The following is a 27,358-nucleotide window of genomic DNA, read 5'->3' on the forward strand; positions in this document are numbered from 1 at the left end:
GTAGCCCTAGCCTAGATGGGACGTGCAACGTTGTCTAAAGTGGAGTTTACAAATAAAGTTTTCTTTGTACAAAATAAAAGAAGCAATGCGAAGCACAGCACTTCTCATTACATTACAATGTAGTATTTAAAAATTAGTGTAATTCGTAAGGCAGGGAAGTTTACTGCTGTGACGTATTACCAGTAAGTACTGAATAGGAAGCCATTTTGTTGGTGGGATCGGCTTCCGTAGTAAGCGTCATACGTTACTACGTTTTTAGCCCATCCCTCCTCTGCTCAAGGGATTCCACTGACGCGTTTGTGGCACGTACCACGTGACCCGGAACAACCAATCTGAAACTCCTTTGCCAACTGACCAATAAGCTTCCATTAGCGGCCGCCGGCTGTCACCGGGGCCCATGTGACTCTATCGAGCCAATCAGTGGTCGAGGGTGAACTGCTCTACGCACGGGCTAGTTTGGACTGCGCGAAGCTCCGTAGCTAGAGCCAAAGGAAGGGAAAAAGGAAGCGGTGAGCGGGGCCGCCTGGGAGCATGGAGCTGCTGCCTGTGTGCGCCTAACCGGAGCGGTACGTGTCTCCATTCCTCACCTACCTGCGTGTACACACCTAGAGACCCACCGTGTACATATGTATCCATAGTGACCCCTACCTTATATACGCTAATACACACACCTCTGTGCTCAGTGACTGCACCTTTACGTTGCCAACACCTCAGAAGCCCCTGTTACCTTATATATTGGAATACACCTGCAGTGTGCCCTTATACAGTGCAGACCCCTCCCTTATATATGGTAATAGACTGGCCCCTACACCTGTCAGCTCTGTACCCTAATACTACAGAGTCCTCCATACCGTATATATACTAATACACCAGCCTTTGTGTAGCTGGGGTGAGAATTATGCATATGCAACGGAGACCCTAAATTTTAGTTTTGCAACATTGCTGACTGCCAAATATTAGTAGGGCGCCATAGATGTAACCGCCGGAGCAATGGCCGCACCAATTGACGTGCATGTTGCTTTTATGTCCCCCCCGCCCCCCCCCTCCCCAGTTCTGAGAATCTCTGCTTGCTGTCAGTGAATCAGACCATTTACAATCAAAGGCTCAAAACCCCCATCCTGTGTTACTCTGTTTCCAGTCTGTGAGCCTGCAACAATGTATCAGCCTGAAGGCCAGGTTGTCTAGGCCGGATACGATTGTAACAGATGCCGGGCTGTCAGAGTTAGTGGTCTGTATAATCAAAAGTGACAGCAAGCAGAGATCTTTAAAAATGATCCGTATCTGTAGTTGTCACCATAGCGACCAGTCAGCTGGGATCTGACTGGTTGCTATAGGCGATTGCTCCACTTTTGCCTTACACCCGTTTTTAGTCCATTTCTGCCCTCCTTCCCAGAGGATCCTGCCGCACAGACGGATATATAGATGGTGGTTACTCAGCACTTGCTGCCTATAAACCTCTCCGTTCACTTCATCACGTGCCTGTGATTCATTCATCGCTGGCACTGACGTACGGCCAGAAAATAGGGAGCGGCGATTAGGATTTGCTTTATTTATAAGTAATGTACCTGGATCCAGGCCACCGATAGTCTCTCATCAGTGCAGCGTCATGGCTAAAGGGGTATTCCATCCATTAGCATTTAGAAATGTTAGAATGGAGGGGGGTTAATTCACCCACGGGACCCCCCGAGGCATAGGTCTAACATTTATTGCCTACCTCATGCAGATCACTCTGCTTTCTGGGGTTAGGTAGTGGTCACAAAGCTTTCCTGTGGGGGTGTCATTATTTTCTGGCTGGGGGGGGGAGTCACAAAATGCTCTAGTTTAAGGCAGCAGTCAAGGGGTAGAGGATGAGTAACGTGGTAAATTTGCCACCCAGGAGCTTGGGAATGCTGGGTGATAAGCCCAATGGGAGCTGTAGTCCCAGAAGTATTGAACAGGTACAATTAGGATAGCGCCTATAGGGTTAATAGACCATTATACTTCCTGACCCATCACTCCCACCATCCTGCCTGCATTCCTGCTGACGCAGCTCTTATCCCCTCTTCTTACTGTGATGTGACTCATCAGATTATCCGCTCCGTGTGATCGGTCTCGTCACTGTCACCTTATGTCCGCAGCGCCCGAGCCATCTCCACCATGGCTACGTCATCCGAAGAAGTGTTACTGATTGTCAAGAAGGTGCGCCAGAAGAAACAAGATGGGGCCCTTTACTTGATGGCGGAAAGGATTGCCTGGGCCCCTGAGGGGAAGGACCGGTTCACTGTGAGCCACATGTACGGAGATATCAAATGTGAGTGGGTGACGGAGGGTCCTGTGGTCATTGTGTCCGGATTGGGCCACTGTTAAGACTTTTGCTGCGTCTGTCGCTGATGTATTGTGAGTAGAAGCAGAAGACTGAATCAGTAGTGCAGCCTCAGGCTTTGGGCCCATCTTCCTCTAGGAGACAGAATCCATAGTGCAGCCTCAGGCTTTCATCCCAATATACTACAGAACAGGGGTCAGCAGCCTTTGGCACTACAGCTCCCAGCATGCACTCTTGGTTAGCTGGTTTTGTAACTCCCATAAAAGTGAATGGAACATTCTGGGAGTTGTAGTTGCAAAACAGCTGGCATGCCAGAGGTTGCTGATCCCTTCTCTAGAAGGAGACCGAATCAGTAGTGCAGCATCAGGCATTGATCCCACCTTACTCTGGAAAGATACTGAATGAGGTGTGCAGCCTCAGGGTCTCATCTCTTTCTACTGTACAAGGAGGCGATATCAGGATTTGATTCCACACGAGCCTAGCAGGGGACAGAATCAGTAGTACAGCCTCATGCTTTGCTTCCATACTGCTCCAGAAGGAGGCAGAATCAGTAGTGCAGCCTCAGGCTTTGCTCCCGCCCTCCCTTTTACCTCCACATTAGGGCCCATTCAGATGGCTGTATGAACGGGTCCGCACCCATTCATTTCAATGGGGCCGCAAAAGATAAGGACAGCACACCATGTCCGCATCTGTGGTTCCGTTCCACGGCTCCGCAGAAAGGATAGAGCATGTCCTATTCTTGTCCACAAGTGTGGACAAGAATAGGCATTATGGTTGGGGCCATGTGCGTTCCAAATCTGTGCCAGTATCCGTTGTTTTGCAGATCCGCAATTTGCCAATCTGAAAACGGCCGACCGAATGAGGCCTTTAGAAAATTGGAAGCTCTGAAAGTGAACAATCCCTTTAAGATCTTGACGTCCATCTTTCTTCTCACATGCGACCTTTCCCCTGTTTACTTTCTCCAGGTCAGAAGATCAGCCCCGATGGCAAAGCAAAAGTCCAGCTCCAGCTCGTCCTGCACACGGGAGAGAACACAAACTTACATTTCTCCAATGAAAGCACAGCAATAAAGGAGAGGGACGCCGTGAAAGAGCTGCTGCAGCAGCTGCTCCCCAAGTTCAAGCGAAAGGCGAACAAGGAACTGGAGGAAAAGAACAGGTGAGGGCCCTAAATAGCGTACGGACTGCACTCTGCGCGGGGCCCCCAGTCAGGTTCTGCAGCTTTCTATTAAAGCAGTTATTCTGCTGGTTTTATTTTATTTTATTTTTTCATGGCTCCTGCAATCATTGGCCAGGTGTGTGAGTACCTGATGCTCCTAGCAATAATTAAAGGGAATCTGTCAGCTCCAAAACACAACTCCTCTTTGAGTCCTCCCCATTATGTGCGTGAGCTCAGGAGTCCTCTCAATGCATTTTACTGCTGGTCTGTGGGAGCTCGAGTGAGTGTGAAGCTAAAGATTACATAACCGGACTTCAGAGCTGACAGATTCCCCTTATAACGCTTAGGCTACCTTCACACTTGCGGCAGTGTGATCCGGCAAGCAGTTACGTCGTCGGAACTGCCCGCCGGATCCGCCAATCTGGCTGTGACTGAGAGCATTTGTGAGACGGATCTGGATGCGGATCCGTCTCACAAATGCATTGCAAGATCGTATCCGTCTCTCTGCTTGTCATGCGGACAGATGGATCCATCTTGTATCTTTTTTCAAATTTTTTACCGGTCTGCGCATGCACAGACCGGAAGAATGGATCCGGCATTTAGGCAAGTCTTCAGTTTTTTTCGCCGGAGATAAAACCGTAGCATGCTACAGTTTTATCTTTTGCCTGATCAGTCAAAACGACTGAACTGAAGACGTCCTGATGCATCCTGAACGGATTGCTCTCCATTCAGAATGCATGGGGATTAAACTGATCAGTTCTTTTCCAGTATAGAGCCCCTAGGACGGAACTCTATGCCGGAAAATAAAAACGCTAGTGTGAAAGTACCCTTAGAGCATCAGATCATTATGTACCCAAGCAGCAGCTGTGAGGTGGGCACTGGTGGCCCCCTAGGCATCAACCCACTGGGAAATTTCTCTGCAAGGTCTATGACCAGTCCACCTCTGATTACATTAGGGGGAGGGGTGACTGGGTGACAGAGAGAGACAGCTTCCTCTGTAATAAACTGACTGCACGTAAGGGGTTAAAAGGCCAGGATCTGAGTTATCACCATTGCTGCTGATGCCTGGCTGTATATTAGTCGACTCCCGGTGCGGGATCATCTCCTAATGGTCCCTGGTGACAGTGCCAAATGCATATGGTGCATGTCGCAAAGTGGTTAAGGCTGGGTTCACGTCACGTTTTTCCCATCCTTTTAACATATACAAAAAACGTATACGTTAAACGGATGCCTCAGACTGATGCCGTACAGTGGCATCCGTTCACCATAGAGGTTCCATTCCAAAAAAAATATATATATGTTTTTACCTGACTGTGCAGGAGACAAGAACGTCTACGTTGGGGATGAGCGAATCAACTTTGGATGAAACATCCGAAGTCAATTCGCATAAAACTTTGTTCCAATACTGTATGGAGCAGGAGCTCCGTACAGTATTTACAGTATTATAATGTATGGGCTCTGATGAGCCAAAGTTATTGCTTTGCGAAGTCTCGCGAGACTTCGGGTAATAACTTCATAAATTAATTTGTACTGTAAAAAAACATTTCCCAAACTCATGTTCGGTTCCACTTTAATTAATTTATGAAGTTATTACGTGAAGTCTCGCGAGACTTCGCAAAGCAATAACTTCAGCTCATCAGAGCCAATACATTCTAATACTGTACGGACCTCCTGTAACTAAGTTTTATGCGAATCGACTTGGGATGTTTCATCCGAAGTGGATTCGCTTATCCCTAGTATAAGTCAAATGGAGGCATAAAACGTGATGTGAACCCACCTTAATTCAGTCAATCACTGCTTACATTCAGAGGCTGCACTTTGTTACAATGTATCAGCGTAGGAGAGAGATTTGTGCTGCTGCGCTCAGCTCGCTGAGAACTGCCTAGGCCCACACTGTAACGAACTCATCAGCTGTGGCAGAACGCGTCTTCTGTCTCCGAAGGTAAACAGAAAGGTTTCCGTTCAGTGACAGGACGTGAAACACTTTGGTTGATATGAAAGCAGAGTTCTTTCCTTCCTGCAGGATGCTGAAGGAGGACCCGGTCTTGTTCCAGCTCTACAAGGACCTGGTGGTCAGTCAGGTGATCAGCGCCGAGGAGTTCTGGGCTAATCGCTTGAGCCTCAACTCCCTGGAGAACAGCCTGTCCAATAACAAGCAAGACGTGGGGATCTCCGCTGCCTTCCTGGTGCGTTTTTTTAAGGGGGATTTTTATTAAAATGTATGAGACGCTATTGATGAAATCAAAATTTTTCAATTTTTCTCCTAAGGCTGATGTTCGTCCCCAAACTGATGGGTGCAATGGTCTGAGATATAACCTGACCCCGGATATCATCGAGTCCATATTCCGCACATATCCAGCAGGTGGGTTTTTAGATGATCATAATCACAGAGAATGCACCATCTCCAGGTAGATGTGGCCCTTGGTCAGATTTGAACCATGGACCCCCAGGAAACATGTACAGAGGCCGGCCATACACTTTAGACTGGGATCACATCACTGTTTTGCCATTCGTTTAACGTGTACAAAAAACGTACATATTAAACAGACGTCTCAGACAAATGCCATACAGCAGCATCCATTCACTGGACTCTGCAGGATAGAAAAGTGTGGCGTACTGTGCTTTTGTCTGCATTACGGACAAGGATAGCACTGTTCTATTAGATGTTCCGTTCCGCAAAATACGGAATGCACACTGATGTCATCCGTATCTTTTGCGGATCCTTTCTTTGCGTTTTTTACATACGGTCGTGTACATGAGGCCTAAAGAACAAAATGATTGTGCATGTTGAAATCCAACATGACCAATCATTCTTATCCCCACCTTCTACCAAGAGGGCAGAGTCTAGAAACTCAACCCCCATACCCATTAGATGTTTGGCCCATGCTAATCTAATGTGTATGACTGAACTATAGTGCCGCCCATGGAAGTTTAGCTCTGCCTGCTTTAAATTCTTTAGAGCAGGGGCAGTGCCAATCATTTTCAAAGTACAATACAAATCCATTAATCCAGCATCAGGTAGTTCAGAAAATTCCATTAGTTCGGTGCTTGTATCCGACTCAGAACTGCATAATTTTTTCACATTTTTCTGAACACACAGTCAGGATTCCCGGCTGTCGTGAGACTAATAACCTCTCCTTTTTTTTTTTTTTTTTTGCAGTAAAGCTGAAATACGATGAGAACGTTCCCCACAACATGACGGAGAAGGAGTTCTGGACTCGCTTTTTTCAGTCACATTATTTTCATCGAGACCGGCTCAACACTGGATCTAAAGACTTGTTTGCGGAGTGCGCCAAGATGGATGAGAAAGGTCATTGCTGCTTTATATAATGCCAACCTATTCTGCAGTGCTGTACACAGGGCTCACAGTGTATTTTCTCCATCCTTGATGCACACACAACTTAAAGGGGTTATTTTGGTTGCGCTGAGATCCCACGCGGCGGTCACTTCCGGGATCATGTGCCGTACATTGGGCACGTGATCCTAGCCCAGAACCCGCAGCACATGTATGAGTCTGAATCTCTCCCTAGCGCTAAGGTGACAGATTCAGACTCATGCGCTGGTATCATGTGCCCCACCCCCTTAACAGTGACCTCTACAGTGCCCCACCCCCTTAACAGTGACCTCCACAGTGGCTCGCCCCCTTAACAGTAACCTGCACAGTGCCCTGTCCTCTTAAAATGTGGCCTCCACAGCACCCCGCTACCCTAATGTGACCTCCACTGTGGCCTGACCCCTTAATAGCCACAGCGCCCCACCCCTTAATTATGACCGCTAGAGCAGCCCATCCCCTTAACTGTGACCTACAGTGAAGAAAAATGGCTGAGTCATGGAGACCTGATGTAAAACTGTGTGTATGTCAAGATTGAAGGGCCTGCAATCTCCTATTGGCTAATACAGGTCATGTGATGGTGCAATATTTGCATGTTTTGGGAATAACTCAAGAACTGTAAGTCATAGTTAGCTGAGACCTAAAACCTTCTTGGACACCTATTGAACCTATATGCCAAATTTGGTGCCGATCGCTCCAGTCATTTGGCTGCGCATAAAGGACAGACAGACAGAAATTTTTATATGTATGTAGGGACGCCGTGCATTATATATATGTAGTGGCCGCATCCCGTCCCCTTTATTGTTTACAGGTACAGCACCGTGCATTATGTAGTGGCCGCATCCCGTCCCCTTTATTGTTTACAGGTACAGCACCGTGTATTATGTAGGGGCCGTGTCCCCTCCCTTTTATTGTTTACTGGTACAGCACTGTGCATTATGTAGTGGCCGCATCCCGTCCCCTTATTGTTTACAGGTACAGCACCGTGCATTATGTAGGGGCCGCATCCCGTCCCCTTATTGTTTACAGGTACAGCACCGTGCATTATGTAGGGGCCGCATCCCGTCCCCTTTGTTTACAGGTACAGCACCGTGTATTATGTAGGGGCCGTGTCCCCTCCCTTTTATTGTTTATAGGTACAGCACCGTGCATTATGTAGTGGCCGCATCCTGTCCCCTTTATTGTTTACAGGTACAGCACCGTGCATTATGTAGGGGCCGCATCCTGTCCCCTTTATTGTTTACAGGTACAGCACCGTGCATTATGTAGGGGCCGCATCCCGTCCCCTTTATTGTTTACAGGTACAGCACCGTGCATTATGTAGTGGCCGCATCCCGTCCCCTTTATTGTTTACAGGTACAGCACCGTGCATTATGTAGGGGCCGTGTCCCGTCCCCTTTATTGTTTACAGGTACAGCACCGTGCATTATGTAGGGGCCGTGTCTCGTCCCCTTTATTGTTTACAGGTACAGCACCGTGCATTATGTAGGGGCCGCATCCTGTCCCCTTTAATGTTTACAGGTACAGCACCGTGCATTATGTAGTGGCTGCGTCCCGTCCCCTTGTATTATGTAGGGGCCGTGTCCCGTCCCCTTTATTGTTTACAGGTACAGCACCGTGTATTATGTAGGGGCCGTGTCTCGTCCCCTTTATTGTTTACAGGTACAGCACTGTGTATTATGTAGGGGCCGTGTCCCGTCCCCTTTATTGTTTACAGGTACAGCACTGTGTATTATGTAGTGGTCGCGTCCTGTCCCCTTTATTGTTTACAGGTACAGCACCGTGCATTATGTAGGGGCCACGTCCTGTCCCCTTTATTGTTTACAGGTACAGCACCGTGCATTATGTAGGGGCCGTGTCTCGTCCCCTTTATTGTTTACAGGTACAGCACCGTGCATTATGTAGGGGCCGCATCCTGTCCCCTTTAATGTTTACAGGTACAGCACCGTGCATTATGTAGTGGCTGCGTCCCGTCCCCTTGTATTATGTAGGGGCCGTGTCCCGTCCCCTTTATTGTTTACAGGTACAGCACTGTGTATTATGTAGGGGCCGTGTCCCGTCCCCTTTATTGTTTACAGGTACAGCACCGTGTATTATGTAGGGGCCGTGTCTCGTCCCCTTTATTGTTTACAGGTACAGCACTGTGTATTATGTAGGGGCCGTGTCCCGTCCCCTTTATTGTTTACAGGTACAGCACTGTGTATTATGTAGTGGTCGCGTCCCGTCCCCTTATTGTTTACAGGTACAGCACCGTGCATTATGTAGTGGCTGCGTCCCGTCCCCTTAATGTTTACAGGTACAGCACCGTGCATTATGTAGGGGCCGTGTCCCGTCCCCTTTATTGTTTACAGGTACAGCACTGTGCATTATGTAGGGGCCGTGTCCCGTCCCCTTTGTTTACAGGTACAGCACCGTGTATTATGTAGTGGTCGCGTCCTGTCCCCTTCGTTTACAGGTACAGCACCGTGTATTATGTAGGGGCCGCGTCTGGTATTCGCTTGGATGGGGGCGAGCTGCAGAAAGCTGCAATACCAGGCGTGGCCTTTGCTAACACTTGGGACTGTCACTTGTAAACAGCTGATTGTCGGACCCCGACCGACCTGGTATTGATGTCCTTTCCTAAAGAGACTGTTCTGGGAATCCTTCTACTTCCAGATAATGAACTTGTCTGCTGATCTGTTTCTAGGTCTGAAGTCTTTGGTCTCCCAAGGGGTAAAGAATCCAATGTTAGACTTGTTGTCTCTGGAGGACAAGTGTCTTGATGAGGTAAGATGATAGAAGATGTCCCGTGCTGGTCGTCCTGGAGGGTTTCGTCCCTTATGTGACCTGTGGTTCTCTGTGCTCCTCCCGGCCGCTGTGTTGTTCTAAGTAGGTGACCATGATCTGTCTTTGTGTTTCAGGGATATGGGATGTCGTCTGTGCCATCAACTTCAAATGCAAAATCTGTGAAAGAGAACAGCAATGCTGCCATCATCAAACGATTCAACCACCACAGTGCCATGGTGCTGGCAGCGGGACTCCGAAAAGAGTGAGGTTTATCTCCTTCTCGCCCATATACATTACATAGCTGTCAGCTTCTCGGGAGTGTCCAAAGAAATGTCTATGGTTGGCTTTAGGGCTCATGCACACAAACGCGTGCCCGCCGGGCCCATGCTGTGGACTGCAAATTGCAGTCCGCAATGCACGGGCACCAACCGTGTGCCCAACCTCTGTGGACGAGGACCCTTTCACTTGAATGGGGTCTGGACTGCAAAAATGGAGTGCATGCACAGGCAGAAAACCCACTCTGTAGTGATTCCATGGGCTTGCGATCCGTGCCTCCGTTTCATTCAAGTGAATGGGTCCGCATCCGTGGTAGGGTGTGCACACGGCTGGTGCCCGTATATTATGGACCCGCTGTTTGCAGGCCACAGTATGGGCACGGCTGGGCAACGGCCTTGTGTATGAGGCCTTAAAGTGAATGTCTTAAAGGGTTGTCTCACTTCAGCAGATGGCATTTTTTTCCCTTCACCCACGACAGCACCACGAGATAGAGGCTCCGCGCCCATGGACAGGAAACCTGAAGTATAAAAAGGCGGAGGCTCTCCTCCCACTTCAGTATGGTTTCCGGTCTCTGAGGGAAGCCTGTGGCACTGTGTGGCTTCTCCCTTGGGTGCCCTCTTTTACCTGCGGTTTCCCTGTTCTGTGAATTGGCGGCACGTTCTTATGCGTTGGGGGGGGGCAGCAGAGACGCGGTAGCCAGTATGGGGGGCTCTGGAGCGTTATGGGGGAATGTTGCTTGGTGGCATAGATGCGCACCTTGGGCAATTTCCTATGTGGCCCAGAGGAGAAGCGGTTGCTTCCGGAAGCCGCTTTTTTTCTTATATCGCCGTATAATGACCCCCCAGTCTACTGAGCTGTGTGGGGGCTTACTTTTTGCGGGACGATCTGTAGGTTTTATTGATATGATTTTGGAGTGTTTGCAAATAGGCCATTTAGATTTTTTTTTCTTTTTACATTACGCCATTCGCCGTATGGGATAAATATTTTTATACTTTAATAGTACAGGCATTTTTGGACACAGCAATGCCCATGATGCCCTCTAGGAGTCTACAATACTGACTAGTCAGATTTATTTTGAACTTATACTGTAGTTCCGTAGAACTACAGTATAAGCTGACTATTATCCTATGTTAGCCTGCCACCTGCAGACCGACATAGGAACTGCAGCTCTAATACGCTGGGTCTCTTCAGAGAGACTTGGGCTACTTTCACACTCGCGTTTGGTGCGGATCCGTCATGGATCTGCACAAACGCTTCCGTTCAGATAATACAACCGCATGCCTCCGTTCAGAACGGATCCGTTTGTATTATCTGTAACATAGCCAAAACAGATCCGTCTTGAACACCATTGAAAGTCAATGGGGGACGGATCCGTTTTCTATTGTGTCAGTGAAAACGGATCCGTCCCCATTGACTTACATTGTGTGTCAGGATCCGTTTGCCTCTGCATCGTCAGGCGGACACCAAAACGCTGCAGGCGGCCTCCAGATCAGAATGGAGGCGGAACGAAGGCAAACTGATGCATTCTGAGCGGATCCTTATCCATTCAGAATGCATTGGGGCAAAACTGATCCGTTTTGGACCGCCGAGCCCTCAACGGATCTCAAAAACGGAAACCAAAACGCCAGAGTGAAAGTAGCCTAAGCACATTAGAACGAAGGACCAGCTTCCCTGATCGCCGCATGGGAGAGCTAATCTTAACCCGGAAGTGTGCGCTTCTGGGTTTTTCGCCATTTAGATCCCATGATCGAGCTTGACCGCAACATCTAAAGGGTTAAATGCCTGCGATCGGCATTATTGCCAGTCGTAGACATTAGCTGCGGGCCTCTGCTGTTTGAAACGGCAGAGTCCCGCCAGCTACTGCATCCACTGCGGGCACCATGTTTAAAGACTCTCCCAGCTTTCTCCACGCTGATTATACATTGCACTCAATAATAATACAATAATAATTATCTGTGACTATGCAGGGGATTTGGAGCTCTGTAACAGGGAAAAAAACATTCTCCAACCATTATAAAGATGTATTTAAAAAAAGATTTTTTTCATTTTTTTTATTCCAAATCTTTACAGATAGAAACTGTAGCCTCTTCTCTGTGTTTGACAGCGCCACACACTGGTAGATGAGCTCCACTGCAAGTTTACTACAGTGCAGAATGACTGACTGAGATTTTTTTTCCCCTCCAGAGAAGCACAAAATGACCAATACAGTGAGACGAGTAGCACAGATGGCAATTCCCGGGACTCCGACTTCTTCCAGCCCCCTGTAAAGAAGGTAATAAGGACGGCACTTCACCCACTTGGTGTGAGCGAGGGGCAGCTGTTGCATGAGCTGTAGAGTAGATTATTGGTCTTCTGCCTGTGTTATTTTCTTGCCATTGAATTGCTCCAGATCTGCCATATGTATCAGGACTACTGTATTGTTGATTGCTGTAGGTGAAGTTGCAGGAGGCCATAGACTATGAAGACTTAGAAGAACGTACCCGTATCAAACCAATAGCACTAAACCTCAAGAAATCAGATAGGTAAGTTGTAAACCCACGGACGATGTTAAAGGGGTTGTGCCAAGACGTTATCCCCTATCCACAGATAGAGGATAATAAGTAGCTGATCGCTGCGGGATTAAACGCTGGGGCCCACCCCCATGAATCCCGAAAATGTGTGTTTTTTTTTTTTTTTTAAATTGTGGACAACCCCTTTAAAACCAGCACTCTGTGCATCTGATGGTCATGTTTACTGGTTTATTATCTGGTGTTTCTGCAGGTATTATCATGGTCCAACTCCGGTCCAATCCCAGCAATATACAACCAGTCAGGATATTATTAACTCCTTCAATAGTATTAAACAACAAATGGAAAGCTATGTACCAAGACTAACTCAGGTGGGTGACGGGTATCTGTGCAGGTGACACTGTTACAAATGATGTGAACAATTCTAAACCACGTAAAGTTGAGTCTTAAAGGAGCCCCGCAACCAACACTGATGTGCTGTCATATTCCTAATGCAGGACCTGAGAGGACGCAGCATGACCAAGAGATTCAGAGAGCTTCCCTGAGTCATGCCCTGCCCCCCAGACCCTGCATGTCAGTGTTTTGTTTCAGCTGGAGCAGTCCTTTAACCCTTTTCCCGACCACCGCCGTACGTGTATTGCGCTGCTCGGGTCTTTAAAGATGACGCCTGCTCGCAAGCGCCATAGCCACCAGGTTTCTGCTGTTTTAAACAGCAGACACAAAGGGCTAATGTCTGCGATCGGCGATAATGCCGTTTGCAGATATTTAAAGAGGTGTGCTGAGTTTTTTTTTTTTTTTTTTAACTGATGACCTATCCTATGGATAGGTCATCAGTGTCTGATCAGACCAACATCTGGGACCTCGGACGATCAGCTGTTTGAGAAGACACCAGCGCCATGGCCTTCTCATAGCTTATCCTAGGCCTTTTGACATCATGGTCTTCAGTCACATGGCCTATGCGCAGCTTAGTCCCATCATGCCTGCAACTCTGCACATTGTCTGTGCTCTCCTCACTTCCTAGATTATCATGCCTGCCACAGGTATATTTCTGTGGAGGCCTGCAGGGGGCAGTGCTCCATTAGAAGTTATTCAATTCTTACATAAATACAGTCTATAGGAGTAGTGATCTTAAGATCGCATGTTAAAGTGCCCTTGTGGGACTTTGGTGAGAAAAAAAGTAAAAAAAATTTTAATAAAAATTGGAAAAAAAATCAAATCAACCTTTTTTCCCATATTATAAATAAGAATAAATAAAAAAAATATAAGGATCATTTGCACGGTCATGTCCCAAAACACCTATACTATTAAAATCTAAATGTATTTATCCCGTAAGGTGAAAATAAGAAAAAATCTAAATGGCTGATTCTCTATTTATTCGTACAGATCGCCCAACAAAAAAATGAGCTCCGTAGACTTAACTAAAAAAAATATAAAAAATTATGGAGAAGAAAAGAATACATTATTTCCAAAGTTTTAATTTCATTTTTAGTATTAAAACGCAAAAAAAAAATCCACCAAATGTGGTATCGCTGTAATCGTACTGGTCCAGAGAATGAAGGTAACAGGACAGTTTTACCGCATAGGGAACGCGGTAAAACCAATATAACTATGGCGGAATTGCTTTTTTTTTTTTTCAGCTTCCCATTACATTGGGAAGAGAGGAAAAAAACTTTTACATTCCCACATGGATTCTTTGTGTCGTAGTTGGCTTTTTTTCTCTGCATTGCCCTTTCTGTGAATATGTTGTACTGATCTTGAGATACCTGGTGCTTTTTCCTCTAGTCCCATCTAAAGCTGCAGTTTAAAAGAAATTTTAATTTTTACGTTTAGCTTTTCTGACTATTATAGGAGGTGTACAGAAGAATCAGCTTGTTACAAATATGGCCTTTATCTCCATTGCATCTTTCTCTATTCTTATTTAGGTTCTTTCAAACAGCGCTGCTAGTAGTACAATTTCTGCTTTGTCCCCTGGAGGTGCTTTGATGCAAGGAGGGACCCAGCAAGCCATAAACCGTAAGTTCTGAGCTCCTTTCCACAGTACATGGATGATGGCAACATCCTGGCCAAGCCATCATATTTACAACCTCATCATTTAGATACACTGCTTAGGTATCCTATAAAATCCCCGCCACCAGATATGGGATAAGTATATGATTTGGGGGGGGTTGGTGTCAGACCATTCCCACCAATCACCAGAACTGAGGTCCTGAGTTTCCCAGGTGAGTAGGTGTATTTCCGCTCCATTCATTCTCCATGGGACTGCAGGAAACGGCGGAGCACTTTACTCGCCTATCTCCGGCAGAGAATGAATGGAGCAGCAGTATACATGGCTCGACTGGCGCTCCTTTTTATTTTGGACTCTTGAATCACCTGTTCTTAGGATTGGATCAACTACTTGGAACAACCACTTTAAGGGTCTGTGGTGGCACTTACGCAAGCACTCTCAGCTCTGCTAAAGTTTAGGGGTGCTTGAGGATTTGACCCCCAGCAATTACACATCAAAGGTCCATCTTAAGGAGAGACCATCACTGCTAAATATTTGAAAACCCTGTAAACCATAAAACGGATAATAAAGATCTTTTTATATTTGGGATTTTCATCGATCGGTCACTTTGCTCCTTAGCAGCATTTTGTGCAGCATTTCTTTAGTGACTCCATGGTGCCAGGAGGACCCAACCTGTGGAGGGTTGTAATCATTGCATGAGCTGAATAATGTTCCCCTGTCCCTTTTAGAGATGGTGCCAAACGATGTCCAGTCTGAGCTGAAGCACTTGTACGTGGCGGTGGGTGAGCTGCTCCGTCATTTCTGGTCCTGTTTCCCCGTTAATACTCCCTTCTTAGAGGAAAAGGTAAGTCATCGTGTACTGCCTGCTTCTCTCGGATTCCATAATACATTGATATTAGAGTATATTGTTACATAGTATATAAGGCCATCTCTCCATCCAGTTCTGCCTGTTATACTGCAGGTTGATCCAGAGGAAGGCAAAAAAAAAAACTAAAACCCTGTGAGGTAGAAGCCAATTTTCCCCACTTAAGGGGAAAAAAATTCCTTCCCGACTCCATTCAGGCATCAGAATAACTCCCTGGACCAACGACCCCTCTCTAGTAGCTATAGCCTGTAATATTATTACACTCCAGAAATACATCCAGGCCCCTCTTGAATTCCTTTATTGTACTCACCATCACCACCTCCTCAGGCAGAGAGTTCCATTGTCTCACTGCTCTTACCGTAAAGAATCCTCTTCTATGTTTGTGTACAAACCTTCTTTCCTCCAAACGCAGAGGATGTCCCCTCGTCACAGTTCTGGGGATAAATAGATGATGGGAGTGATCTCTGTACTGACCCCTGATATGTTTATACATAGTAATTAGATCTCCCCTCAGTCGTCTTTTTTCTAAAGTGAATAACCCTAATTTTAATAATCTTTCAGGGTACTGTAGTTGCCCCATTCCAGTTATTACTTTAGTTGCCCTCCTCTGAACCCTCTCCAGCTCTGCTATGTCTGCCTTGTTCACAGGAGCCCACAACTGTACACAGTCCTCCATGTGTGGTCTGACCAGTGATCTGTAAAGTGGTAGGACTATGTTCTCATCACCGCCATCTATGCCCCTTTTGATGCAACCCATTATCTTATTGGCCTTGGCAGCAGCTGCCTGACACTGGTTTTACAGCTTAGTTCGCTGTTTATTAAAATTCCTAGATCCTTTTCCATGTCAGTGTTACCCAGTGTTTTACCATTTAGTATGTACGGGTGACTTGCATTATTCCTTCCCATGTGCATAACCTTACATTTGTTAACCAGTATTTTTATATTCAGGTTTCTGGAGAAGCCTAAAAAAAATATGTATATGCACTACTCACAAAAAGTTCGGGATATTTGGCTTGTGGGTGACATTTCAGGAAGAACCTAAAATTACCTCTAACCTTTACAGGTGACCTTCTCTAAACTTTTAAATGCACATGTCCAACTGTTAAATGTTTCAGTACTTTTTGCACAACTTTCTGTTCTCTAACAAGGAGCTTAAAGGCAGAATTAACAATTGTTTGATCCATGAATCGCCCAATAAATTTCCTAGTTCAATTAGAATTGGTATTTAAACAGTCCTCCTCATCATGCTGTTCACATTTTGACATCATAAGACCAGTGGGCCTCAGTGCTGTTCACTGATGAAAGTCTATTCACGCAGAGCAGAAATGATGGCCGCCAGCGATGTTGGAGACATAAAGTAGAGCGCTATGCATCAGCCACTGTTGTCACCAGACGAGCCTGTGGTGGTGGTGGTGTTAGTGTGGGCAGGTGTGTCTAGTCATTACAGAACCGCCCTACACTTTGTGAAGGGTGCAGTGACATGCCCATACTACTTCAAGAACATCATTAATCCAGTCATTGTGCCTCTGCATGAACAACACCGGCCTAATGTCACCTTCATGGAGGACAATGCACCAGCTCATCGAGGTCGCATCATTAAGGAACGGCTGCAGGAGACTGGAGGACCTCACATGCAGTGGCCTGCACTTTCTCCAGACCTGAATCCTATTGACAACCTGTGAGATCAGCTGAGTCGCCGTGCAGAGGCTTGTAACTCCATACCCCAGAACCTCAATGACCTGAGGGCCGCCCTTCCAGAAGAGTGGTATGCCATGCCTCAGCGGACGATAAGTCGCCTTGTGAACAGCAGGAGACGTCGTTCTCAAGCTGTAATTGATGCTGAAGGCCACAGGACAGGTTCTTGAGACACTGACATTTTGTGGCGGTATACCCAGCACTGGGGTCGGCTTTTGTTTCAATAAATTGTCTGAGAGGAGGAAATCGCCATCGCTGCTTCTACTTAAATGCCGGACTTTCATGATCTAATATCACTGGAGCTGGAACTTTTTAAGTTTTCCATAAATTTCACCCGAAAGCCAAATATCTCTACATTTTGGTGAGTAGTGTGTGTGTGTGTGTGTGTGTGTGTATATATGTGTGTATATATAATATATATATATATATATATATATTTTAGTATGGTTTGGGGTGCCCGGGGGCAGGATTGTAACGGTTTTTCTATTTTATTATATTCATCTGCTTATTATTTTTTTTTATACATTGTGACCCCCTGTGAACTTTAAACATCACAATATCGGTTTGTATTGCTGATTTGGCCTTTAACTAGGGTTACATATTACCAAGGCAGTATGGCTTCTCGACAAAGCCAGCAGTGCCGATCTGAACCTTTACAACCCCTTTAATTCCTTATTGTAAGCCGTTTGTGTAGTCGGTGACCATGTTGTTTCTTTTTCAGCTTATTAAGATGAGGAATAACTTGGAAAGGTTCCAGGTTACTAAACTGTGTCCATTCCAGGAGAAGGTGAAGAAACTCTACCTTAGCACAAACGTGAGTCCTGTCCGAGGATCAGTACTTTGTCCGTCCATCTTTTAAGAGGAAGCGATGCTGCCCCCATTAATCCACAAGAAATTGGAAGCATCACAATAGAAACTTCTTGTTTATTACTTAGTGTACTTCTAGTTAAGAGGGCGGCTGCATCGCCAGCTTAGATGATGTGCAGTGGATTTCCCCTAAAAGGGGATGCGCAATGAAAATATATTGATGACCTATCCCCACATGGCCTTCTCATGGTGATGTGCACAAAATGCATACAGTCTTGTGCATAAGTAATGTGATGTATGTACACAGTGATTCCACCAGCAGAATGGTGAGTGCAGCTCTGGAGTATAATACAGGATGCAATTCAGGACCAGTAACAGGATAAGTAGTGTAATGTATGCTCATAGTGAGTGCAGCTCTGGAGTATAATACAGGATGTAACTCAGGATCAGTACAGGATAAGTAATGTATGTACACAGTGACTGCACCAGCAGAATAGTAAGTGCAGCTCTGGAGTATAATACAGGATGGAACTCAGGATCAGTACAGGATAAGTAATGTGTGTACACAGTGACTGCACCAGCAGAATAGTGAGTGCAGCTCTGGAGTATAATACAGGATGTAACTCAGGATCAGTACAGGATAAGTAATGTATGTACACAGTGACTGCACCAGCAGAATAGTGAGTGCAGCTCTGGAGTATAATACAGGATGTAACTCAGGGTCAGGACAGGATAAGTAATGTATATACACAGTGACTGCACCAGCAGAATAGTAAGTGCAGCTCTGGAGTATAATACAGGATGTAACTCAGGATCAGTACAGGATAAGTAATGTATGTACACAGTGACTGCACCAGCAGAATAGTGAGTGCAGCTCTGGAGTATAATACAGGATGTAACTCAGGGTCAGTACAGGATAAGTAATGTATGTACACAGTGACTGCACCAGCAGAATAGTGAGTGCAGCTCTGGAGTATAACACAGGATGTAACTCAGGATCAGTACAGGATAAGTAATGTATGTACACAGTGACTGCACCAGCAGAATAGTGAGTGCAGCTCTGGAGTATAATACAGTATGTAACTCAGGATCAGTACAGGATAAGTAATGTATGTACACAGTGACTGCACCAGCAGAATAGTGAGTGCAGCTCTGGAGTATAATACAGGATGTAACTCAGGGTCAGTACAGGATAAGTAATGTATGTACACAGTGACTGCACCAGCAGAGTGCAGCTCTGGAATGTAATTCATCATCCGTACAGGATTTCCTTGGTGCTCAGGTCTAGAATGTATCATCTGTGTTTTCTCTTGCAGCTCACGAGTCACTTAGAAGAAATGCTTCAAACAGCGTACAACAAGTTTCAGATGTGGCAGTCTCGCCGCATGTTGAAGAAAACGTGAGGTTTTTCTGTCCCAGACATGGGGGGGAAAAAAAAAAGAAGAAAAACAATAAATCCCACACAACTTGCAGATTGCGACGGGCAAACCCATATAGAAAATATACAAAACATGACACCTGGCAGACGTGCGTGGGGCGCTGCGGTGTTTGCTGTGGTGGTCAGAAGTCTCTCGTGGTCCTTGGCGCTGGAGAAATGATAAAATGGATTCCTAAAGGAACCAAAAGTTTTGTATACAAATGGCCAAAAAGGAAAAAAAAAGGAGAGAGGACATCTGTTCTGTGCGGTCACTCAGGAAGACGCGACCTGGACCCTCTCCGTAAGAAGCTGCTCTGGAAAAGTCCCTTTTTCCGTTCCTAATTATTCTATCCACTATTCTTGCTACTTTGTATATCCCGTTTATAGCGGCGCAGGAGATATGTGTCTTGGACTTACTTAGGTTTTAGCTAAGATTTGTACCTGATTATAGTTTTAGAAAAGATTTTTTTTTTCAAAAACTTGAGGAAAGCAGTTTTTACTTTCCCCTCCCCATAGTTGTAAAGACAAGAGGATCACTTGCACTGCTGGGTTAGAGTTTTGTGTCATAAAATGCCCAAATGACGCAATTTATATATGCAAAGTATATTATACTGTCCGTAATAGTCGGAAAGGCCGAGGGGGAGGAAAAAAATAAATAAAAAATTTCAGATTTTTCTCACCATTCCCGATAGATTAGGGAGGCTCCGTCCTCTCCTCTTGACTGTTACCGTACAGTTGGCGACTTGATAATCATTGAGCACTGAGGAACGTGACCCGCAGAGTCAGCAAGTCCGCGTTTAACGCCAAGCCTGTGCCATAAGACGTCATTTCACTTTTTTGGAATTCGCTCATCCTCAGACAGCGCGTTGTATTATAGAAGTTTTCTAAATGCAGTTTCTATGTCGTTCTCTCCTCTCTGGCGACTTTATTATCTATGCAGATGGGACGATGACGCGGGAGGTCAAGCTTTTTTTGGTTTGTCATTTTGCTTAGAGCAAAGTGTATTCAGATTTCGGCATGTTGTTTCCACCCCCTCGCCAGATATTGGACCTTACCAGGATGATTATAATTTTTTTTTTTTTATTATTGTGGGTGCGTATGAAATGAGCATTGTGTCACTGGACAGTTTTGAGCCAGGATCTGTCACTTGAAGTGTTGCAAATGGATTCCTTGTTATGCAGCCAACTTTAAACAGATCTCCTTCGTTTTCTTTTCTTTTTTTGTTTTTTATATATAAAATTAAAAAAATAAATTCCTAATTTCTACTAGTGTGGTCGTCTGTTTTAAAGGGGTTGTCTGACTTCAGAAAATGGCATTTATCATGTAGACAGTTAATACAAGGCACTTACTAATGTATTGTGATTCTCCATATTGCCTCCTTTGCTGGCTGGATTCCTTTTTCCATCACATTATACACTGCTCTTATCCAAGGGTTACGACCACCCTGCAATCCAACAGCAGTGGTCGTGCTTGCACACTATAGGAAAAGGTGCCGGCCTCTTTGGCAGAGACTGTGAGACCGTGCATAGGCACGCATGCGCAGCAGCTCCCGTCCTGGCCACCTTGCATCTGCGCTGCAACAGTGGTCGTAACCCCTTGAAACGAGCAGTGTTTAATTGTCACGGTCCCTCAGGTGACTGATGTCAGGGGATCAAGGAGACTGGCTGAGCGTGGAGGAATCTAACAGCCTCCTTGATTTCTCTTGATTCAGTGTTGATAGGGTTAATGACCACTTACCTTGTCTCAGCTGTTGCTCAGTGGTCATCACTTCTACCCTTTAAAGTCTGACCCCTCCATCCTGACTATGCGGTACATTGCTTCATTTGGTTTTGGAAAGAGCTGGAGTGTGGTTCTCCCGGAGTTCCTGCTCATCCTTCTACAACAGAAGCGAAGTGTCTTGCTTGTTTGTATTTTGTCTTTTCCCCTTGGTTGTGGTTACTAGGCCTCAGGGAGACAGACGCTTGTTCCTTCACCTTGGAAGGAACGGGTTGTCTCAGCCCTGCCAATCTCTTTAGGGCTCCTCAGGGTCTCATGGTCTTCCAGGTTCCTGTGTATGGGCATTTCTACCTTAAAGGGGTGCCCATCTGGTTAGGAGTCAGGTCCAGGAGTAGGGTTCTTTAGGTGGTGACCCTTTTCCTTCCCTAGCGTTGAGGCCTAGTGGCTTTTCCCTACCCCCCTGGTTGTCGGTGTGGTGTTTACTCCTTTACCTCATCCATGAAAAAATGAATCAGCCATCAAAGGAAGCAATATGGACAATCACAATACATTAGTGAGTGCCTTGTATTAAAGGGGCTGTCCCACAAAATATATTCTACAGTTTTCAAACCAGCACCTGGATCTCAAATACTTTTGTAATTGCATGTAATAAAAAATTGTTTAATACTGAGTTATTCACTGAAATCTATCTGTATAGCGCCACCTGCTGTTTTTTCTTTCTTATTCCTTTGTCCTGCGCACTGAGAAGGCCGCACATGCTCAGTTTCATCCTTCAACTGCCTCCTGAGCTGTAATAGGGAGAGAGCTGCAGCAGAATAAGCAACTCCCCCTGAGCTTTGATGGGGAGAGAGCTACAGCAGAATGGCCACGCCCCCTGAGCTGCAGCAGCAGAAAAGACACGCCCCCTGAGCTGTCAGCTTGATATAAATCTTGCAGAGCAATGAATGGGGAGATCTCTGGATCCATATGAGGTACAGGCCTGGTTCTAGCTTTGTTAGAAAGAGATAGCCATGTACTACACTCACCTAAAGAATTATTAGGAACACCTGTTCTATTTCTCATTAATGCAATTATCTAGTCAACCAATCACATGGCAGTTGGTTCAATGCATTTAGGGGGGTGCTCCTGGTCAAGACAATCTCCTGAACTCCAAACTGAATGGGAAAGAAAGGTGATTTAAGCCATTTTGAGCGTGGCATGGTTGTTGGTGCCAGACGGGCCGGTCTGAGTATTTCACAATCTGCTCAGTTACTGGGATTTTCACGCACAACCATTTCTAGGGTTTACAAAGAATGGTGTGAAAAGGGAAAAACATCCAGTATGCGGCCGTCCTGTGGGCAAAAATGCCTTGTGGATGCTGGAGGTCAGAGGAGAATGGGCCGACTGATTCAAGCTGATAGAAGAGCAACGTTGACTGAAATAACCACTCGTTACAACCGAGGTCTGCAGCAAAGCATTTGTGAAGCCACAACACGCACAACCTGGAGGCGGATGGGCTACAACAGCAGAAGACCCCACCGGGTACCACTCATCTCCACTACAAATAGGAAAAAGAGGCTACAATTTGCACGAGCTCACCAAAATTGGACTGTTGAAGACTGGAAAAATGTTGCCTGGTCTGATGAGTCTCGATTTCTGTTGCGACATTCAAATGGTAGAGTCCGAATTTGGGGTAAACAGAATGAGAACATGTACCCATCCTCTGATGGCTACTTCCAGCAGGATAATGCACCATGTCACAAAGCTCCAATCATTTCACATTGGTTTCTTGAACATGACAATGAGTTCACTGTACTAAAATGGCCCCACAGTCACCAGATCTCAACCCAATAGAGCATCTTTGGGATGTGGTGGAACGGGAGCTTCGTGCCCTGGATGTGCATCCCTCAAATCTTCATCAACTGCAAGATGCTATCCTATCAATATGGGCCAACATTTCTAATGAATGCTATCAGCACCTTGTGGAATCAATGCCACGTAGAATTAAGGCAGTTCTGAAGGCAAAAGGGGGTCCAACACCGTATTAGTATGGGGGCACTAATAATTCTTTAGGTGAGTGTAGAAAGAGCAGAACTGATTGTACAGGGATAATAGACACAGTGATGTCACAGTACAGCAGTGCTTCTCAATTATTTTATGTCATGCCCCCCCTAGGAAGAAGAAAACATTTCGCGCCCCCCCCCCCCCCCCCCGCGCGACTGTAAATAGTATCATTTGTCTATAAAATTGTTATAAGTACACCTCTGCATAACACTGTATGCTTATTAACGTATAAGAGAATAAAAAAAGAAAGAAATGTGGATCGGACACACACTTATGGGGGGATCTGTGGATGACGGACACTTATGGGGGGATCTGTGGATGACGGACACTTATGGGGGGATCTGTGGCTGGCACTGTTATATATGTGCCATCCACAGACCCCCCACCCCATAACAGTGCCATCCACAGTGCCCCCCCCAGCCCATAACAGTGCCATCCACAGACCCCCACCCCTTAACTGTGCCATCCACAGATTCCGTGTGCCCGCCGCCGCCGTTTAAAGTTATTAAGCATGCCCCCCTCACTCCTAATAGTACCGTTTATCCGAATTTCTTCTGTATAATGCCGGCAGGCGGGCCCCTCAGTGACGTCACTTGTCTGCGCCGCCTGCTTCATTCATAAAGTAGGCGGCGCAGGCACGTGACATCACTGAGGGACGCACCGGCCGCCCGGCCTGCCTGCCAGCATTATACAGAAGAAATTTGCACACCCCAAAGGCCGGCCCTGAAGGAGCCCCCCTTTACGGAGCCTGGCGCCCCACTATTTGAGAAGCACTGCAGTACAGAGATAATAAACACAGTGATGTCACAGTACAGGGATAATACACAGTGATGTCATAGTACAGGGATAATGCACACAGTGATGTCACAGTACAGAGATAATAAACACAGTGATGTCACAGTACAGGGATAATACACAGTGATGTCACAGTACAGGGATAATAAACACAGTGATGTCACAGTACAGGGATAATACACACAGCGATGTCACAGTACAGGGATAATAAACACAGTGATGTCACAGTACAGGGATAATACACACAGTGATGTCACAGTACAGGGATAATAAACACAGTGATGTCACAGTACAGGGATAATGTACACAGTGATGTCACAGTACAGGGATAATAAACACAGTGATGTCACAGTACAGAGATAATGTACACAGTGATGTCACAGTACAGGGATAATAAACACAGTGATGTCACAGTACAGAGATAATAAACACAGTGATGTCACAGTACAGGGATAATGTACACAGTGATGTCACAGTACAGGGATAATAAACACAGTGATGTCACAGTACAGGGATAATAAACACAGTGATGTCACAGTACAGAGATAATAAACACAGTGATGTCACAGTACAGGGATAATACACACAGCGATGTCACAGTACAGGGATAATAAACACAGCGATGTCACAGTACAGGGATAATAAACACAGTGATGTCACAGTACAGGGATAATAAACACAGCGATGTCACAGTACAGGGATAATAAACACAGTGATGTCACAGTACAGGGATAATAAACACAGTGATGTCACAGTACAGGGATAATAAACACAGTGATGTCACAGTACAGGGATAATAGACACAGTGATGTCACAGTACAGGGATAATAAACACAGTGATGTCACAGTACAGGGATAATAAACAGTGATGTCACAGTACAGGGATAATACACACAGTGATGTCACAGTACAGGGATAATACACACAGTGATGTCACAGTACAGGATAATACACACAGTGATGTCACAGTACAGGGATAATACACACAGTGATGTCACAGTACAGGGATAATAAACACAGCGATGTCACAGTACAGGGATAATAAACACAGTGATGTCACAGTACAGGATAATACACACAGTGATGTCACAGTACAGGGATAATAAACACAGCGATGTCACAGTACAGAGATAATAAACACAGTGATGTCACAGTACAGGGATAATAGACACATTGATGTCACAGTACAGGGATAAAGCACACAGTGATGTCACAGTACAGAGATAATGCACACAGTGATGTCACAGTACAGGGATAATACACACAGTGATGTCACAGTACAGGGATAATAGACACAGTGATGTCACAGTACAGGGATAATACAAACAGTGATGTCACAGTACAGAGATAATACACACAGTGATGTCACAGTACAGGGATAATAAACAGTGATGTCACAGTACAGAGATAATAAACACAGTGATGTCACAGTACAGGGATAATGTACACAGTGATGTCACAGTACAGGGATAATGCACACAGTGATGTCACAGTACAGGGATAATAAACAGTGATGTCACAGTACAGGGATAATACACGCAGTGATGTCACAGTACATGGATAATACACACAGTGATGTCACTGTACAGGGATAATAGACACAGTGATGTCACAGTACAGGGATAATAGACACAGTGATGTCACAGTACAGGGATAATACACACAGTGATGTCACTGTACAGGGATAATAGACACAGTGATGTCACAGTACAGGGATAATAGACACAGTGATGTCACAGTACAGGGATAATACACACAGTGATGTCACAGTACAGGGATAATACACACAGTGATGTCACTGTACAGGGATAATAGACACAGTGATGTCACAGTACAGGGATAATAGACACAGTGATGTCACAGTACAGGGATAATACACGCAGTGATGTCACAGTACTGGGATAATACACACAGTGATGTCACTGTACAGGGATAATACACGCAGTGATGTCACAGTACAGGGATAATACACGCAGTGATGTCACAGTACTGGGATAATACACACAGTGATGTCACAGTACAGGGATAAAACTCCCACTGAACTCAATAATAATCAGTAGGCAGAGAGCTCCCCCTAGTGGATACAAAATTTGCTTCATATGAGTCAGTGGAGGGAATCAGGTATTCTAACTCCAGTCTCCATCTACTTAGTGACTTGCAGTAATTTTATTAAGAAGCGCCTTTCTCTTAATAATGTTGGTGCATTCGGGCAGGTCCTGGCACCAGAATATGAAATCCATTTTGAGTGAAACATGAACCAGACGATTGGCTTATTTCTCAATATGTCAGGCCACATGGGTCCTGCCCCTTTCCCCAGACCCATTTTTATTTTTATTTTTAAAGTGCAGCACATAAAGTCACACATTTTTGTGCAAACTGGGACTTATGCGAGAATGTGCAAATTTCTGGAGTAGAACATTTAATAAATTTCCAGAAATAATTAAAGGGGCTCTCCGCACTGGACACAGGGTGAATACAATATTTCTAGATTTATGTTCTATATTATATCTCAGGGAAAAAGAGAAGATGTAAGTGTCAGGCTCCAACTACACCAGCCACTAGGAGGCGCCAGCCATGCAGCAGGATGTACTATCCATGTACACTATGGTGTGGAGAGGAATGTATTCAGGGGGCCCCTGGGACTTGGGAGCCTTCATCTATCTGGACACCACTTTGTAAGAGGGGTTATTATGGGGGTCCCAGGTCGGAGGCTCCATAAATCTTTTTAGCTTTTTTTTTCTGGGATATTATCTACAGTCTAATGTGACTGACAGTGAGGACAAAGAAGAGACTGAGGAGATAGAAGAGGCCCCGACCGACACCAAGAGTAAGTACAGCGGCCATTTTTGGGGAGCCCATCACATCTTATTGTTTTTTTGTTTTTTTTTCTCTCCTTTTTATTCCGTAGAAGATCGTGACGCTGGATCGGGAAGAAGACCATGTGAGTTATAAGACAGAGATCATGTGGCTACAGAATTATTCTTCCTTTGCGGGGGGGTGGGGCTCCTCCTCTCCATGATTCATTTTGCGGGTCGGAAAATAGGGTCGTGTGCATGAGGCGGTGTCGTTTATGCAGATTTTCACTTTCACTTTTTTTACGCACTAAAATACACATCCAGATTTTAATGCATTGCAAACGGTGAAATCTACACAAACAATTGACATTTCGCATATTTTCAAAATCTGCATCACAGGTCAATGTCCGCACCTCAGTCGGTTCCTTCTTTATGGGATACACCGCCACCGCCGCTGTCTGTATGTATGATTCCAGCCCTTAAAAATGCAATAAAAATAGAAGAAGAAAAAAATGGAACAAATAAAAACATGCTGTTTATAGTGCTATTCCTAGCTTCCTATTGGCTTTTTGCAGACATTTGCAAAAAAACTAAATGCTTCATGTGACACCAGCACAGATCTGTCTCCATGTACAAGGGAATTGCATTTCTAGCAGTTTGCCAGCATGGTCTCTGCGGTGGCTCAGGACAAGTGACACTTTGCATTCCTGAGCGCAGTAATTGCTCTGACTGCAGATGAGGCCATCACTAATGAGAGGCATGTGACACAGCAGTGAGACCAGCGCAGTGCACCCCCCCCCCCTCTCCAAACCTACAGCCAATCACAATCCTCATTACAGGAGCAGCTGCCAGAGGCGGCCAATCACCAGGCCCGGCTCAT

At 45.6% G+C, this 27,358-nt stretch overlaps 1 protein-coding gene across 1 annotated transcript; it reads left to right on the forward strand.

The window, feature by feature from the left end:
- The first annotated feature begins 430 nt into the window (after nucleotides 1-430).
- GTF2H1 (general transcription factor IIH subunit 1) lies at nucleotides 431-19,155 on the forward strand. Its single transcript, XM_040409775.1, has 15 exons — nucleotides 431-566; nucleotides 2,118-2,290; nucleotides 3,268-3,460; nucleotides 5,484-5,646; nucleotides 5,729-5,822; nucleotides 6,621-6,770; nucleotides 9,478-9,557; nucleotides 9,692-9,819; nucleotides 12,018-12,105; nucleotides 12,267-12,355; nucleotides 12,594-12,711; nucleotides 14,263-14,353; nucleotides 15,074-15,189; nucleotides 17,627-17,719; nucleotides 19,029-19,155. The coding sequence occupies exons 2-15, from the start codon at nucleotides 2,137-2,139 to the stop codon at nucleotides 19,113-19,115; spliced, it is 1,644 nt and encodes a 547-aa protein (XP_040265709.1). The 5' UTR covers nucleotides 431-566; nucleotides 2,118-2,136; the 3' UTR covers nucleotides 19,116-19,155.
- Nucleotides 19,156-27,358: the final 8,203 nt, after the last annotated feature.

This window comes from Bufo bufo, chromosome 10 (assembly GCF_905171765.1).
Source record: "Bufo bufo chromosome 10, aBufBuf1.1, whole genome shotgun sequence".
NCBI classification, from domain to species: domain Eukaryota; kingdom Metazoa; phylum Chordata; class Amphibia; order Anura; family Bufonidae; genus Bufo; species Bufo bufo.

Coding starts and splice junctions, on each gene's coding strand:
- GTF2H1 (XM_040409775.1), top strand. CDS start 2,137: ATGGCTACGTCATCCGAAGAAGTGTTACTGATTGTCAAGAAGGTGCGC. Junction 9,820..12,017: donor GCAGCGGGACTCCGAAAAGA/GTGAGGTTTATC, acceptor TTTCCCCTCCAG/AGAAGCACAAAATGACCAAT. Junction 14,354..15,073: donor GACCCAGCAAGCCATAAACC/GTAAGTTCTGAG, acceptor TGTCCCTTTTAG/AGATGGTGCCAAACGATGTC.